The sequence below is a fragment of the Dermacentor silvarum genome, chromosome 2, assembly GCF_013339745.2.
Source record: "Dermacentor silvarum isolate Dsil-2018 chromosome 2, BIME_Dsil_1.4, whole genome shotgun sequence".
Classification (NCBI taxonomy): Eukaryota; Metazoa; Arthropoda; class Arachnida; order Ixodida; family Ixodidae; genus Dermacentor; species Dermacentor silvarum.
In genome coordinates, this window is record NC_051155.1 from 9586932 (window position 1) to 9604941 (window position 18010).

At 46.5% G+C, this 18010-nt stretch overlaps 1 protein-coding gene across 1 annotated transcript in view; it reads left to right on the top strand.

The window, feature by feature from the left end:
* LOC119439895 (very long-chain specific acyl-CoA dehydrogenase, mitochondrial) overlaps positions 1–16548 on the top strand; it is a 444311-nt gene extending 427763 nt beyond the window's left edge. Inside the window, exons 9-10 of the mRNA XM_049661097.1 lie at positions 9215–9363; positions 11207–16548. Coding sequence (XP_049517054.1) covers positions 9215–9363; positions 11207–11344 — 287 coding nt within the window. The 3' untranslated portion in view covers positions 11345–16548. The remainder of the gene's footprint in view (positions 1–9214; positions 9364–11206) is intronic.
* The last annotated feature ends 1462 nt before the right edge of the window (positions 16549–18010 follow it).

The window sequence follows — 18010 nt, forward strand, 5'->3', positions numbered from 1 at the left end:
AATCTAATAGTGAATGTTCAAATATATACTATTAGATTTTTCTAATGCTCGATAGATTCAATGTGGAGATCCGCGCAGTGCCACAGGTTGCGTTCACCGCGGAGCCCCTCCTGCGCAATGCCCAAGCAAGCGTTTCATTTCATTTGTGGCGGAACAGGAGCGCCGAGTGCACCTGCGCGCCATGGAAGGGCAGCACCGGCTGACGTGGTAGCGGACTGTCACTGCGAGCACACTTGCCGTGACCCTCCAGATTTCAGATTCTTCTGACAGGTGGCAAATCGCGCCGAACCTTACAATGGAACAGCGCGGACGGTGCCAGCTACGTGCAGAGTGATGATCGAGTCACGTGATGTGTGGTTGTTTAGTCTGTCTCACAGATTAGCCTTACAATAACCCAACAGCTATAAAGTCGGTTTAGCCTTTATGTATTTTAAAAACTGCAAAGAAACGCTTTCCGAGCAGTAAATAAAAGATTGATGCAAAACACAGGTCCACTGTTAAATTAAGAACCTCAATGGTATTCAGTACAATAGAATGCCACTAATGCATTAGTTTCAGAGGGAAAAGACCACTTGATTCTATGAAGCATAAATTCTATTGATAAAAAAAAAGCTTCCAGAGCTTCATATACCATAACTGAGCCGTAATATCAGTGCTGGCATACTAATTTGGTGTTCCCTTTTAACAAGTGTAGACTGTACTCTCGATTTCTGCACACTCGAGTTAGCTTGCAACAGTCGTGTTATGCAAGTCTAGGAAACTCCCAAGCATGTGCAGCACCGTATTTTCTTGCCCAAAATTTGTAAGGATTAACTTTTGTGAAAAATATTCTGATATTCAGCTTTTATTTTTTTTATTTGAAATCTACTATTCGGAATTCGCACACCCCTAATTATAACCATTATTTCGTTATTGCAACACGTGACTTTGACCATAAATATTTTGCCACAGTTGCTTACACTCAAACCTTGTTATAGAGGGCTAATGGATCTAACAAATTGTGATTCCTTTTGAAACTTTCGTAGAAACCTATGCACTTTAAAGTTTCATTATAATGTAGCAGAAGTTTTTGATAAATGAATACAGTAGACTTCCATTAATCTATTCCTTATGGGACCGACAAAAACTGATCGAATTATTTGGTAGGTCGAATTAAACAAAAGGCAGAAGCACGCCATCAATGAGAGTGGCTCCAGCCACCTTGTTGTTACTTTGTCTATGTCTGCCTCACAATTTTTCCCTTTTTCAGTTTGCTGGCATTCAATTAGTATAATGCATTCAATTAACTTGGCAAATTTGCCTATAAAGTTAGCTTTGCCGCAATACAGCCGTGTTATGCAGTGAAGCATACAAAGCAGGGAAAGGTACCACTGTTTCGGGCCATAGCACGTGTTCCTTAATTTACACACGCACATATGCCGTCTCCAGTCACAGTTGAGCACCGAGACACCTAACAACTTTGCTGACAGGCCTTCGGAATGTTAGATAGACCCCCGCACTTTTGTTAGATTTAAACGTTCCCAGGACTTTCTTTCAGAGTGTTTTCATTTTACTGCCTTCCGTGGCGCTAGCTTTCCCAAAACGCAGATGGTTTCTCTTTGCGTCTCGGATTCTCTCTGCGTCTCCGTGTAATTAAGTGCCCATGTAATTAAGCAGTATGTACCTAGGCCCTGTTAACGGTCTCATATACAAGACATGCACAGCTGGTGAAACAAGGGCTCAGATTACCACAGCAACGTCAGAAACAGCTCTAAATGGCTGCCAGTGTGCTTATTAACCTAGTCTAAGTGCTCGTATTGTGACTGGAGATCGTGCATCCACGCCTGTACAATTAAGGAACACATACTAGTATGTCCCGTGACAGTGACCCCTTTGCATTCTTGGTATGCCTCACTGCATAACACGCTTGTATTGCGGCGAAGCTGACCAGTCAAGTTCGAATTATCCTGTGAAGGCTAATCTTGAGATCAAAATAATGGAGGTTTGGGCCCATGGAAATGTATGGGCATTGGCCGGGCCCTTCGATCGGCATCGAATCACCCGAAAAATCGAATTAACGGAAGTCTGCTGTATTCATTGCTATGTGTGTATTTGTTGAAAAAGCTTAAGCTCCTTCAGCAGACGACAGAGCTCGTTCATTGCTGCACTTTTCTCCTTGGTTTGCAAGGGCCACGAGGTGCACGGGTGTCGCGCTGCACAATGTGAACTGATGCAACACTGGTTGAGAAAGTGCAGCCAAATCGATGAGACCAAAGATGTACGGTAGATAATAAACTCTTTATAAATGATGGAGAATAAATTCCTCATCTAATAATCTCACCTGCTTACCAGCTGGTGTGAAAGGCAAGAAACACTTGGGTGCACGTTAAGGCGCGAGGCCAAGTGAAAATTCAAAATTTTTTTTCTAAATCTCAATTTTTGTTTTCTACTTGATTAGATGAGGAATTTATTCTCCATCATTTTGCTGAAAAAAGTATCTTCCTATGCAGTTTCTTTCAAAAGATACATATAAAAATGTAAACCCACCCGGCATCTACGAAACCGAAACTGACAGTGCTAGTTTTTTGTGCAACAGAAAAAATGCCCTGTTTTGCAGTTCTTTGCTGGTTATTTAACAATTGTATCACATGTAATAATGCCCTAATAGTATTTTCAGCACATTATTGATCAATTAAAACAATAAACGCCTCACCAGGTGAAATGCAATGTTTTGCACGTGCAATTATTTACGTTGTGGAGGCTCCGCACGCGCTAGAGGAGCACCAGAGTGTTTGCTGGATGTGTTTACTCTCTGTCGCGTACTTTTTCTTACTGGCAGCCACATAATAGGGAAGTTAGAGCGCAAGGACGCACAAAATGAAAGTTTGCCGGCAATCAGTGCAAAGAAGTCGGAGTGCGCGATGGACCTGGAGACGTATTGCAAATACTTGTAATACTGTACCTCTACTACTGCAAAGCAAGCTAGAAAAAAAAAGTCGAGGTGCCACACGAGCAAAATCAGACAAGAGCACGACCCAAGACGGAACTGGCTACAAATATAGGGGATTTTAGCTCTCCTGATCATCTTATGTAAGCGTGTGGGGATGGGACTCTCACGCGTCCCCTGATGTTGTTTTCCCCGCATAGCTCGCGTCTCCTGTAATCCGGCTTCTCCGTGTGGCTAAGCGCCGGCGGCGGTCGTAGTGGTTGCGGTGCATTGCGAGAGATGGCACGAGTGTTGCGCGCTAACGCCATCTAGAGGCGGGGTTACTTGGGCGCAAAAGGATGAAGGCGCTTCCTCTTCGGGTTGGGGTCGGTCAGCGATGGGGATGTCCCAGGCTTCGCGAGACCGTCTCGCGTGGCTAGCAGGGCACCGGTATGGACGAACACGGATCGTTCGAACATGCCACCGTTCGCGTTACCGTACAAGTGGACGACTAGGTGATGGTGTCATAGCATGGGGCAAACATATTTGCTCGCTATCCGGTTGCGGTGAGTCGGACTTCCTTGATTTGTCGCGCGCCCATGTGAATGTTCTATACATAGTAATTTGGCTAGCGTATATTAGTGTATGAAAGGTGCAATAAATGCCCTTTTGATTGTTTGCACTACTGTGTTGTCGTCCCTTTGTCCCAAGAGCGCGAGTGAGACCCCACTAAGCGCTGCACTTTGAAATCTTTTTGTAGATTTTCTCAGAACTGATTTTTTTGTGATTTCTTCAAACGCAAACATTTGTAACTTTTTTCCTAATAAAGATTTTTTAGAGAAACTTGGCACATTTTTTTCTTACATTATTAGGGTGTGCTATGAATCTCAACAAGTATAATCGTGCCACAAGTTTTCATATGGCTGCCTTTTACACCAAGGCACACCAAGTGGTAGCACACATTTTTGGGTTATTTCGTCACTATGCGACGAGCATTCATGTGATCTCGGTAATTTTCGTTCATTGCACAGATCAAAGCCTCCCCTATACCACTACCAAAATTGTTAAATTTGGTAGTGGTAGTTAAACGTGAACTTAGCATCGTGAACTTAGCATAGTTAAACTAGAGTTATGAGTGTTGGCGTGTGACCCATATTTAATTAAGTTCTTCAAATAAAAAAAATATTTAAAAAATAATACATACTTCAAAAAGCTCACATGGGCCTAAAGTGTGCTTTATGATGTAGACCAATAATTTGTATAGTTTATCTTTTTTTAACTTTTTTACCCAGCACTTGGCCTCATACCTTAAACAACTTGTCACAGTTAATTTGTATCTTTCCATTACAGCGACTCTCATAATTAAGTCTATTTTTGGGACATAAAGGTCCCCTAAAACATTTTGTGAACCACATCTAAACGTGAGCCTAAGTCCATCAGTGGACCATCAGTCCATCATGTGGGCTTGCCGACAGGAAAGCACAGCTGCTGGACTGCACATATCGGGAGGCTGATTGTGGAGAGATTCACACACTTCACACTCAGTATCCAAGCATCTCGTATGAGGGCAGTGCTACTAAAAAATTGGGAAAGTGTGTGTACCTAAGTTGGGCCTGGTGTCGAGGCTTTTATGAAAATTAGTAGGGGTGTTTGAATACCAAATTGAATCAAGAAAAAGACGAATATCAGATCAAATATTGAATATCAGAAAATGTATCAATATTTAATGCCTACAAATTTTCTGCTAAAAAAGATGGTGCTGCACATGCACGGGAGTCTCCTAGCATTGCTATAGCATGGATGTAACCAAGCTATTCGTAGCTTGAGTATATATAGAAATCAAGACATGTACAGTACGCTCTACTCTTGGTAAAGGGAACACCAAATCATTATGCCAGCACTGATTACAGCTCAGTTCTAGTATATGAAGGTCTGGGAATTATTTTTATCAGTAGAATGTCTGTTCAATAGAATCAAGTGTTTTTCTCCCTCTGACACTAAAGAATTTGTTACGCTACGTTGTTCTGAATGCATGCCAAGGTGGTTCTCAGTTTAACTGTGGGCCTGTGCCTTTATAGCAATCTTTTATTGCATAGAAAATTTTGCTTGCCGTTTTCCTCCAAAATACAGAAGGGCGTTGCTCTCTTTAGGACAGGTGGGTTTATCGTAAGGCCAATGAGCGCAACAGACAAAAGTGCGGACCTCGCATCACGTGACTCTATCACGGTTCCACACATAACCGTCGTTGGTGCTGCGAGGATCGACCACTGTCGGCGCCGACAGGAAAGAGAAGATGCCTTTTTATTGTCAGGGTTCGGTGTGATTTGCCACCTGTCAAAGATTCTCAAATCAAAGGTTTGCGTGATGCACCCCTCCCCCTCTCATCCATCCACCGTCCACGCTAATGTATGCAGCCGGCCGGTGGGTGCCTAGTCACATGACACTTATCCACCCACCGTGTTAATCCAAAGTTTGTCCTGTGACAGGTTTCTTGAAGCGACACAAAGAGACCGATGTGTGTCTATGAACGGTGTTGGGAACGAGAGGCTTCTGTATGGTGGGATGCAAAGATGGAGGCCGTGAGCTACATTGTTGTCATCCCATATACTCACTTTCATTTGCGAGGCAGTTTGTCTGCTTTTCGAGTGTGTGGGGTCTCACATGTTCTCTTGGGACAAAGGAACGACACATTGTAGTGCAAAACAATCAAAAGGGCATTTATTGCACCTTTCATACACTAATGCACACTAGCCGAATTACAACCAATTGAACATTCACACGGGTGCGCGACAAATCAAGGAAGTCCGACTCACCGCGACCCGATAGCGAGCGAATACGTTCGCCCCATGCTATGACACCATCGCCTAGTCGTTCACGTGTACAGTCACGCGAATGGTAGCGCGCTCGAACGATCCGTGTTCGTCCATACCGGTGTCCTGCTCTTAGCCTCGCGCGACGGTCGCGCGAAGCGGGCCGGCGCACGCGCGAAGCGTTCGTGCGTGTTGGTCGCCGATCACCAGCCAAAGAGAGAGCGCCTCCGACCCTTTTCTCCCAAGTGACCCCGCCGTTAGCATCGCGACACTAGCGCCATCTCTCGCAACGCGCCGCAATCACCGCCGGGCTTAGCCACGCAGAGAAGCCGGACTACAGGAGACATGCGGGGAAAACAACATCAGGGGACGCGTGAGAGTCGCGCATCCCCACAAGTGTCGTGCGGCTGCTCAAAATAGAACTGCATTGATTTGGCACGAAACCGTAACTTTAGTCATCGACGCCCGATGAAGCAATGCCGATTAGACCTAATGGCCTAGAGTGTGAGCGTGATGAAAATCGCCACTGGCCGATGTGGTAATTGGCCACAAGCCATCGCAAAATGTTTGTCGCTATAATATGTTTGTACAGGTGGCTCATCAGTAATCGATCCTGTGATCATGTGTGCAGGTTTGATTGACAGCTGTTGAAGCAGCGTTACATTCGTTGCTGCATATCCAATACATTCTGCGTGTCTGCCCTATGTTCACATGATTTCGCACTTTCCGAAATATGCGCTGCTTTTATTGCCGTTCCCTCTGTCCTCATCACATCTGGACGAACCTTGTACTAACAGAGGCAGCCCCAGCGGGTGCGGCTCTGTGTGTGTGATGCGCGCATCGGGCCAACGTCGGGGAGTGCATGCAGTATGGCAGAAGTGCTAGACAACCGAGTCAGCCAGGGCAGCCTGTGTGCATGGACTCTGATCTCCTTTTGTACCGAAAAAAAAAAAACACCGCATATCCACGGGGTGAATGATGATGAATGGGCGAAACTCCGGAGGGAATCATCGGTAAACCGTGAATCTTCCGTGTAATTCGCCCAGTCTCGCCGCACTAAATCGAACGATTGACTTCCACCAATGACACACACCATATGTGACGTCATTCCTATTTTATAACAGCGCCCTTCATTATACAGTAAAAGCTCGATGATACGAATCTCACGGGGTCACGAAAAATATTCGTATTAGCCGAAATTCGTATCATCGAAACACAATTAAAACTACTGTCGAATCTCGATAATTCGAACTCGAAGGGGCCCGAAAATTTGTTCGAATTAAAAGGACGTATTTTTGAAGTATTCGTGCACCATAGCACGATGCACGAACGGTGCGAGTTGTGAAATATCGCGACACGCAAGCGCATAGCAAATGCAGGCCACGAAACTGCCCACGCCGGTTCTTCCCAATAACGACAGAAAACGAAGCTTCAGGGAGCGAGCGGGCGGCGCCGGCACACGGGTGCGCGCGGAGACCGTCGAAGGTGAGGGAGGAGGGCGGCAGGGAAGTGGATTTGGCCGCGTCAATTCCGCCGCTTCGGTGGCTCCCCTCGCCCTCCCTCTCAACTCCCTCGTAGCTCTCTCACCTTCGACTTCGTGCGCACATCTCCGTGCGCGCCCGCCCGCCGCCGTGCTGGCGCCAGCTTATTTTAGCCGCCCCCTGAAGTTTCGTTTTCTGCCGTTATCGGGAAGCGAGCGTTTGCGGGCGTGGCAGTTTCGTTGGCCCGACTGTGCCTCCGCCGCTGCTTCCCTCTGCGCTGCTGCCGCAGCGTGCAAGGTCAACATGTGACTAGAAAATAGAGGAGAAGGGTTCACATTTGAGAGAGAAGGAAATTTCCGCCGCGGGTTCCTTCCCCCCCCCCCCCCCCCTTCCTTCGCGCGCGACATTGAGGGGTCTCTCCTGAGCTTTTGCTCTATGGCGGTGTCGGAGCAATGCCGGTCGGAGGCGCCGCTGCGTGATTTGGCGCGCTGCTAAGAGCATTGTCGGTGCGCGGTATGTTCGAAATAAGCGTGTTCGAATTCGCTTGCTTCGCGTTGACGTTGAACGAAAGCACGTTTTTCATGATAGTCTCGCTGTGCAACAATTGTGCTCAGTGTTGACGTTGCGAGGCCTAGCTCCTTAGCCAACTCCGTCCACTTCCTCTTGGGATCCTCATCGACCTTTCGAAGAATGTCTAATTTCTCTTTAAAGGAGAGTGCTTTCCGCTTGCGAGACATAGCTCGCTGCGACTAGGCAAAATGGCGCAAACACGAAGAACGCGGCCCGAAGCGCAGCAGCCACTCCATCTGACGGCTCGCAGAAAAGGAGGAAAAGTACAAAAGCACCAAAAGCGCCACCGCTTCAAACTATTCACGCCCAGTAGCGGAGTCCGCGCTGTCCGGCGCCGCGCCTCCGCACCAAAAGAGAAGGAGGGAAAGCGCGTGACTGCACGCTGCTCTCTTTCGCGGCCGTCGGTGGGGCGGCGTTTATTCGTATCAACCGACGCAGGCTGAAAATCGATTCGTAACAACTTTTCTTTAGCACGTTGCAAAGTAATGGGGCTCGGCCGGGACCACAGAAAAATTCGTATCATTTGGAAATTCGTATTAGCCGTGATCGTATCATCGAGCTTTTACTGTAATTGCACCATCTCCCGCTTAAGGGGACGCTAGCACAAACGCGTTAGAAACGTGCAGTACTCTCTAGTAAGAGGGAAAGGGCCACAGCGTCTTACGACGCCATCACATGACTGCTGAGAGAGTATAACCCCCGTATTCATAAACGCTCCTCGACTTGAACTTGACTTGCCACCGCCTTCAACGCGTTTCGAACGCGCTGCCCAAGGCGGTGGCAAGTCAAGTCGAGGAGCGTTTATGAATACGGGGGTAAGGCGGAGAGGCCACAGCGTCTTTCACCAGCTTCTTACACGGGCCGTAACGTGCTAGCACAAACGCGTTAGAAACGCGCAGTCTTTTGTTAATGTTGGGTATTTATTGTCATCGTGGTGCGTGTGTCCATGTGCGCTTTGTGGCGTAGTGGTTAGCGCCACGCGTTCGGAAGCGAGGGGTCCCTGGTTCGATTCCGCGCTACGGACACAACTTTCGGAATTTTTTTTTCATAAAAGTAGACGTGGCTACCTACTACTACTACATACTACAGAGGAGAGACAGACCCACACCCTAAGGAGCTTCGCCCCTAAAAGGAAATAAGATGCGTGCTTGCGTGGCATCAAGCACGAGGGGCAGCACTGCATGGGTCTTTACATTGAGTATACTGAATATTCGAAAATTGAAATGGCAGATATTCGATTTGCAAATCAATTTATTCAGACGTGCCAGTATTGACCTGTTTTAGAATATTTCCGAAAATATGTTAACTGCTCCAGAAGGTGCTCTGCAGTGGCACTCGCCTCACTGGAAACAGAATGGGTGTCATAGGAAGGCAAATGCAGTTGGGAGACTGGTCGTGACTGGCCCGCTGCGAAGTGAGACCAGTTTCTGCTGCTGCTTGTGTTGCAGATGAGCAGTTTCTGCTGATGCGGCTGGCCTACAGTGCCATCGACGTGTATGCCATGGTGGCGGTGCTGTCACGAGCAAGCCTTGCCCTGGAGAAGTCGCTGCCCTCAGCCGAGCACGAGGCTCTCCTGGCCCAGCTCATTTGCAGCGAGGTGAGCAACTTGGTGGTGTGCTGCCGCCAGAGGACGCTGCATGTGGGCCACGCATCAAAGGTTGTAACGGTGGCCAAAATTGAACACTGACAAGTGCAGCTCCTTGGTCTGCTGGAACTTATTTGAACCAACTTTCTTTCTGATCAGTTCCTCCGTTGAAGTTCCTTTGAATGAACTGTGCACTATATCTGTATTGCTGCAGCATGCCAAGCATGAACATAGCAGTAAGTGCCGACAACTGACAGAATAGCATCATTCTCTTCCCTCTGTTTTCGACTTTGGCTACAACACATTTTCATTTGTATGGAACAATTTTATCTACCCTGTGCTGACATGTTACATTTCATAAAGCTAGGGGAAAAGGCCCTTCCCTCATAGAAGCAGTAAAGCTTAAACAGTGATGCCTTGATTTGTGAGACTACACAAAAGGCAGGGACACTTATTGAAGTGCATAGTGGTGTTCAATAATGTAGTAGCAGCAAAAAAAAAAAAAAAAAAAAAAAAACATTTTAGGCTTTTAATTTGCTTCTATTATCATGCGTTACATGTTGGCACTTACTGATGACTGCTGGAATTTACTGATTGCCAAAGCTGTATAGGGTGGTTTGTACCACTTGAATTTTGCTCTTGAGGTGACCAAATGTGCAAATTACTATATTTACCATGATGCAAGAACGTACGGACCGATACAAGATTTGTGCCCAATTTATGTGCAAAAGCTCGCCACACATCATTCATGCAGGCAAAAAAAAAAAAAAGTTTTTCCACAGACTAGCCAAGTGGTGCCTCTCACAATAGATGTAGTTTCTCCCTTTTCAATTATGGGAATCTTAGAAGTGATCATGCATGGTTCTGTGTCTTTTGCCATCAGAGAAGCACGCGATGCCCTGTATGAAATTGCTGTAGAGCTGTTTAATTTTTTTTTTATCCCGTGGGTTGCCTTGTAGTGGAGAGCACCGGTGAAAGTAGCAAGGCTGGGCACATGGAACGATGCAAGCATTGTCTGCTAGACTATTCCCGTGCCCCTGCTTTATTAGATGGACGGAATTATTTGCCACTGTGCCTGCATGCAGAGGCTGCCCCTGCTGCTTCCAATGGAAGCAGAAATGCGCACCCGTGTCTGTTGTATTTGTCTCCTGCAGCTCCTGTGTGTGCACAGTGGTTACAATAAGTGGTTCCACGTTACTGAATATGTCAGCCTTAGACACTTCACACGACACGTGCACTGCTTTTGCAGGTGTGACACGGTGCTGACTGTCATGATGGCTGACGCCCCTGTGAGGGTATTAAAAAATTAGAGAGTCGTACATCTATCAATTCTTAATCAGTGCCTAGATCGTTTATGGAACTTATGGTTGTACTCTTCGCGTGTGTTCTCTTTAATGTATTTAGTATGACTAATGCTCAAAGGGGACAAGGATACAAGCAGAGAAGTAACGACAAGGACGCAGTGAGAGATGGTCACACATGGATGTTTCGTTTGCTGTAACAGGCGCGTGACTGCTTCCTTTTCAAATGCCTATGCCAAAATAAAACTTTCCTTCAGTCGTAAGGCACTGCAGCCTTGTCGCTATTTCTCTGCTCATGTTCTCGTTCCCTTTGCGCATTAGTTGCAATGAGTTCATTCCGACTTTCCCAACTTGCAGTAATTCTTTCATGTAAGCATGCTTTGTTCCAGGCGAGTCGCAGCAGCCAGGCTGTGTTACCAGCACATAACAAACCTTGCTGTTGGAAAACAGCAAGGAGTGTTACACAGTTAACCCGCTTTCCTACTATGCGTAGGGTAGTGTTGAATCTTTCCAATTGAGTGAACCAAAGTCTGCCTGGCTTTCCCTGCATGCAGGCTAGCGAGCGTGTGCAGGCCAACTTGGGGGCCCTGCGGTCATCTGAGAAGCAGGCCAATTTCACCACCATGCGTGCGGTGGCCGAAGGCATGTGCGAAGCTGGTGGTGCTGTGCCCCTGAATCCACTGGGTGTCTGAACCCTTCCTCAGTTGATGGCAAGGTTTGCTTACAAATGCCTTGACAGTGATGATGATGAAGGGCATGTGAAGATGTGCACTGGTGGTGACACAGCCACACAATGTGGTCACATTTCTCCAGCATCTGTTGGGGTATCACAATTGGCGGTACAAAGGTTATAAGGGCACGGCCCCATTGGACTGTCTTGTTTAGTCCTTGCATACTGCAGTGCCACAGCTGCAAGGAGGAGCGAATAGTGATGTCACGCATGTGCTGCATACTCATGTGGTGCATACGCGTAGTGATGAGCCATAAGATGCATTGTCATTTAGAGGAATGTTGCTTCTGATGGGCTGATAATAAAGCTATTTCAGCAACCCACTGTCAAGATGCAGTGCAGATAACGTTACAGAACTGCATCTGTGGTGCACGCTTTCATTATAGTGAAAGCTTTCAAAATTTGTTGTGCAATACCGTGCCTCTGTACAGTGCTTTATTAGATGGATGGAATTATTTGCCACTATGTCTGCATGCAGTCTGGTGGGCTGAAACGGTGCCCAAGCCCCAAGTAATTGCACCCCGATTAGTGCATCATACACAGTTGTGCCGATTTGGGTGCAGCGAATTTCGCACCTGCTCTTTGACTGGCATGGCTGCCATTTGGCTGGGCACCTGAGCACAACACACCCCTACTGCATTTTAAGTGCATACATTGTTTCAATTGCCTGTAACCCTATGACTCTGGACATTTTGACCTGTTGAACTATATTTACAGAAATGGTGAAGATTCTTGCAATATTTTTCTCTTATATATAGCTTCAGCTGCACTGGCTACCTTTTATATGGAGGCAGTATCCCCTATGTATATCATTCCATGCTTGCTATGTGTGGATGGTGCCTTAAAAGCCTTTTCTCCTTCAGTCTAATCTTCCCACAGCCTGCCACTTAAAAAATGTCCAATAGATTCGCAAGTGCTTGCAGTATGCAAACGCTTTGTGCCCATTCATTCAGGGCAGAGCCAAACTACATCTGCTAGCTCCATTTAAGTTGGGAGCACAAAGCCGACAAAGTGCTGAGCCAGGAAGCAGCTGTTGTCTTGGCCAGCAGCAGATTCAAGTCTAGTGAGAGCACAGATAACCAACGTGTCAGGCTAGGTACCTGCTTTAACAATCACGTTAACAATCGCATTGTCTTTGCATGTATTAATTCTACCTGCCATCACCTCTTGAAACATTTCAGCATGCAGGACACTGTCTGAAGTTCCCAATTTATGGGAACATGTTACTACCTCAAAAGGGCCCTGAAACATTTTTTGAAGGTACGCTCGAACCTTGTTATAACGAAACGGGATGTAACGAGGTAAATGAAATTCCTCTTTAAATCTCCATAGAGATCCATGTATATTAAACCTCGTTTTAAGGAAGTGAAATTGTCTTGTCAATGGATATAACGAACTAAATTTGTCTCAAAAACAAAAATCAATTGTTGTCCGCCGAGTACATCGCTTTGTGCGAGATTCAGCACTCGCCGCGGCAATTCAAAACTCCAGCGTCGTATATGCCGTCGAGCAACACAGGTCTTTCTCACCACCGTGCATAGCTGCGCACGAGCTGCGGTTCACTATCGCACGTCTCCACTGACCTCTCTCTCTTGCACGTGCCTGGCTGCGCGAGCCGCAGCCCCGGCATGTTGTGCGGCTACGCGAGGCGGTGCTAAAGATTAGTGCATTCACTTCTGCACGGCGCGCCACTCTGCCTGGCACAGCTGGGCGTGGCCTCGGAGATTTCCCTGGTGCAATCTCGGGTGTCCTGCACGAGTCGTGGCTACGCGTGGTGGTGCGCAAAATTAGTGCGTTCACTTCTCTGTCATTACGGCGCACCGCGCAGGCAGCCGAAGCTGGGCGTCACCTCCGAGATCTCCTCGGCGCAATCTCGGGGGTCACACCCAGGCCGTGCATTCATACGTCTCCCTCTCCCTGCAGCGCGCCACGTGGCAGCTGGGCGTGGCATCCGAGATCGCACTGGCACCAGTGCACTCTCGGAGGCCACGAGCCGGCCGAGCAAGTTCGCTTGCCATTCTCGATTACACAGCAGAGCGCTGTGTTGTGTACCAGGCGCTAGAGACTGCGACGAGCCAAGTGGAAGGCGGAAACAAAAGACCATCACAATGGAACAGAAGGCAGCTATCTAAAGGCTGTCGAGTCAGGTGCTAAGAAGTCGCGTGCTGCACATGCCAAAGATTCTTTTGTTGTTGTATTCAAATTTGATCGGATGCGTGGCTGTGTAGCGGTTCCGCAGGCCGCAAAGCTGTTTTCTTATTTCCATGTGACAATTGTGCACCCCATTGTAAATGGAAATATGGATATAACAAAGTAGTTTCGGCTCCCCCTTCAACTTTGTTATAACGCAGCCCGAGTGTGGTATGAAACTGTTGCCAATCCATAGACGATGCTCCTGTGAAAATGTGAGCCAATTATTATTCCACTGCATGCAGCATGAAATGTACAACCTCGTGTCAAATACAGTAAAAAATTGCTTTGTTCCTTCCTTTGCAATTTTGTCAGCAGCTACACCAGTATTAGTGGATTTTGCAGTTCTGAAAACATTCTCAGTAATACTACTATTATTGGTAATTTTGAGTTATATTTGTGAAAAGATATATGTCTGCGACCTTTGCATTGCTCGTCTACACACGGTAGCAGGTGCAGCGTGTAGCTGCATCTGCTGCGCCTGGCCTCAGATATTGCACCGGCATGCTACGTAGTGGCCACCACGAGGTGCCGCGGCGAGCCCTCTGATTGGTCTTTGTGGGTTACGCAACTCCAGGGGCATGGCGAGGCAGCCCACTTCATCACGCACAGCTGAATTGAAAGTAGCGTTGCAAAGACAAAGAAAAAAAAATGAAAATGCATAACTTCTGGGTAGGGTCGTGCCCCCTTGCCATCCCCCCTGTGTAGCTTTCAGCAAGTTAGTGGAGGGAGAGAGCAAAAGTCGTGCATCGGTGCAATGACTACCTCTAACTCAGCTTATACTTGAAGGATATGAAAAATTCTTGCGGCAGGAGATTCGTGAGGTATGTCCTTTCTGTGATTAGTTAGAAAAGTGCTTAAGGGCCTCATTTAACTCTTTGAAAAATGGTGGTTGTGAGAGGCAGCTTCCATTTCATAATTTATTGCTCGTCACACGGGTACTTCCCTTCATTCATAAGGCACCTACTTTAAGCAGCTCAGTAGCTCTACCATGAGGCCGTTGATAAAAAAAAAAGTAAGCGAGTTCCATGATTGGGAAATCTGATGAAACAGCAGAGCTCTGCTAGCATGAGTGTAGTGGGTATGACGCTCGCCTTCGGACCTGGGTTCAAATCCCGCCTTGCCAAGAAAGTTTATATTGTTTTTTTCTTTGCTCGCTCCTTTCTCTCTCTGTGTGTCGCTCTCTCTCTCTCTCTGTCGCTCTTTTTCTCTCGCCCATAGCAAGTTGTGTTACAATCGTCGGTACAATGCATCTTCTTTCTGGGGCTTTACGTGCCAAAACCAGTTCTGATTATGAGGCACGCCGTAGTGGAGGGCTCCGGATTAATTTTGAACACCTGGGGTTCTTTAACGTACACTACAACGCAAGCACACGGGCGTTTTTGCATTTCGCCTCCATCGAAATACTGCCGCCGCGGCCGAGATTCGATCCCGCGACCTCGTGCTCAGCAGCGCAACGCCTTAGCTGATTGAGCCACCCCGGCGGGTGTCGGTACAATGCAACCATATGGTTCCCATAAATGTATGTTCTGCAAGTGTGGGTGTATATTGCAGTGGTCATGATGCTTGCCTTCAGACCGTGGGTACCTGGCTCGAATCTCGCTTTGCCAAGAAATTTTATTTTATTTATTTATTTCTCTCGCTCTCTGCACCTCCTCTCCTCTGCTTTCACTCTCTCCCAGCTCGGCGATGCTGCGCACGAGACCAACCTAGCGAGGTCTTAACAGCTCTACTGTAAAACATATTTGGGTAGCTGGATGGCATCTCTTAGATTGCGTCCTGTGCACTTTAATGCCACTCTGGTGGTTGCTGCCATTTCTTCCTCAGCCTCGACAAGCTGTGAAGAATATTAAATCCTCCTCTACAATTACCTGATAAACAGAGATCTTTTTTTCCCTTATGTTTTGCTTGCCTTCAGTATTTGCTGGCTTTGGAATTCCCGAATATTCTTGCACAGCCTTTTTGATGGTTTGTGTTGTTCCAAACAGCAAGTGCACCATTTTTACTTCGTGCTACAGTGTTTTCTCTTTTTTTTTTTTCTTTAAAATGGTAACAATGCACTGCGGAAGTAGATATGTAATTTATATTTCCATCTGATTCAAGCAAACCTCAAAATTTTAGTTCATGCAGTATGTTTTCAATTAATTTCTGAGCCACTTAGTTCAAACAAGCAGCACTAGAATTTCCACTAATTCAAACTTCTTGGCTTCCCAGGGACGAGAAAGATGGCTTACGAGAAGGCAGCCACATGGAACTAATATGCTTAGTGCACTTGCATGCAAGCTGCTGTGTGCATTGGCAGGCACCACTAGTACTAATGGTGCCTGCCAATGCACACAGCAGCTTGCATGCAAGTGCACTAAGCATATTAGTTCCATGTGGGTACTAGTGGTTAAATGGTACGACTATAGTGATGCAAGTGAAGCTGTTATTTCCCCTCCTAGGAGGGGCTGTGAGTACTGTGCAAAATGAAATATCCGTGTAATGGTCACAGGTAGCATTCACGATGTCCAACTTAAAATTTTAGCACCATGCTGAGATGCATGCAGTCGGCTTTAACTTCTTTCCTCATCTTGTGTAGCTGCAGGCTTTAGACATGACATATTTCAAAGCGGTTGTGTTCTTACTGGTAGAATTTCGAAGGAACCTTTGTGGGCATGACATGGTGACTGCACTCTTGGGTTTTTCTTGTTGCCCCTGCATTTGATCTTTGCCAGCACTTCACTTTTTTCTTGTAAATGTTTACCAGTTCAGAATTTACTGCGTGTGAGTAATAAAGTAAAATCTACCTGCTTACTGATGGAAATACAAGCGACCAACAGGATTACTTCATGCGACACTCCTTGCTGTCGTGTTTGTCGCCACAACAGCACAAGTGTGTTCACTGTTTTAACGACTGTTTGCTGTTTAAGTGCTCTGTGAATAGGCTGTGTTCAGAGCTGCTTAAATGTGGAAATAAAATGCAATTTTATTTTACATTACTACCACATTATGCAGTGTCTGAAATGTCCCAACATGTATCGGCAAATTCCAACCAATTTCCAACACTAACAGAAGGGTGAAGGAAAAATTGCTACTCACATAGCAGCAGCTGGAATGCTGCAATAGGAAGCTTGCTTGCATATATTCCTTTAGAAATTTGTGTAGTTGCGGTGCAAAATTTGTCTTTGTCTAGAAATCAAACCCTATCTTTCTCCCCACCAGAGCGTGTGTTTTTCAAGGAACCTATAGCAACCTCCTGCAATGAAGTGGATGAACTTTCCTTTCATGAAACTCCTCCATCTTGTGCATTTTCACAGAATACAAATGATGCAGCACATGCAACAATCAACCGTTTCATTACCATAGTTACGGGCAAATATAAACTGAACCAGCGCCTTCTCTATTTTTTCAATCTCAGCCAGATGCGGCCGATCCAACGGTTCACCACCCTCTCTGACGCCCTTTCTTACCCTCCCCCGTCAGCTAGCGTTCGCGCCTGCTTTACAGTCATGGGGGAGAGTAGCCTCTGGGTGGCGCCTCCTGACGGAAGTCGGAGGAAGTGATCTTGACAGACGCGTGAAACATCTACCGCATCTCCTCCGGAACGGCAACGGCGCGTGCTCAGTGGCTCAGACGCACGCGTGATGCAAGCACTCGTACCCTCTGGGTAGCGTCATATCGCGGCAACTCGCTGAACTAAGGCGCACCAATGGCTCCCATTGCGGAGCAAGCGATTGCACTGGCATTGAAAAAATAGAGGAGGCGCTGACTGTACTTACCATTACATTGCAGTTTATGTCGTAAGTTAGACGCAGCAATAAGGTTGTGGCTTTAAAAAGCTGTTATGGAAAAATGGGATGTTCTTAACTGTCTAGCTTTTTCTTGCCTTCGTTTTCACAAAATTAAAGAGCTATCATATTTTTGATGAAAAGAATGTCTTAGAAACGCTGTGTCTAAGACTGATCTTTATTGTGAAGCATTATTAGGATCATTATTGGACAGTGGGCTTAACCAACCTACAAAGTAGTGCCAGGGAGCACACTGATATTCTTCTAACAAAGCAATAACAACAGTAAAGTCCTAGATCAAATCATGGCATAAAACCTTTATGCATAATGTCTCATAACTACCTCTATAAGGCACGCAGATCTCTTAGTGGTATGGGTGAAAAGTATAAATTCGGGTGAACAATACAGACGAACTGAGCTCAAAACACCGCGTCTTCAGTTGCAGTTTATTCAACAAAGACCACACAAGGTAAATGTACCTGGTAGCGAAGCTTCCATAGATGCTTGCTTGCTTGATCCTCATCCGTGGCGCTTACCCACTACGGGTGATTGGCCAAGAAGCCGGCGGTTAAAGGTTAAACGGAAGGGAGAGATGGAGAAAAAAAAAAACTAGACGGAAAACTAAATCAGGGTGAAGGATAGTGTTTATGATAATTTGGAAAGAGATT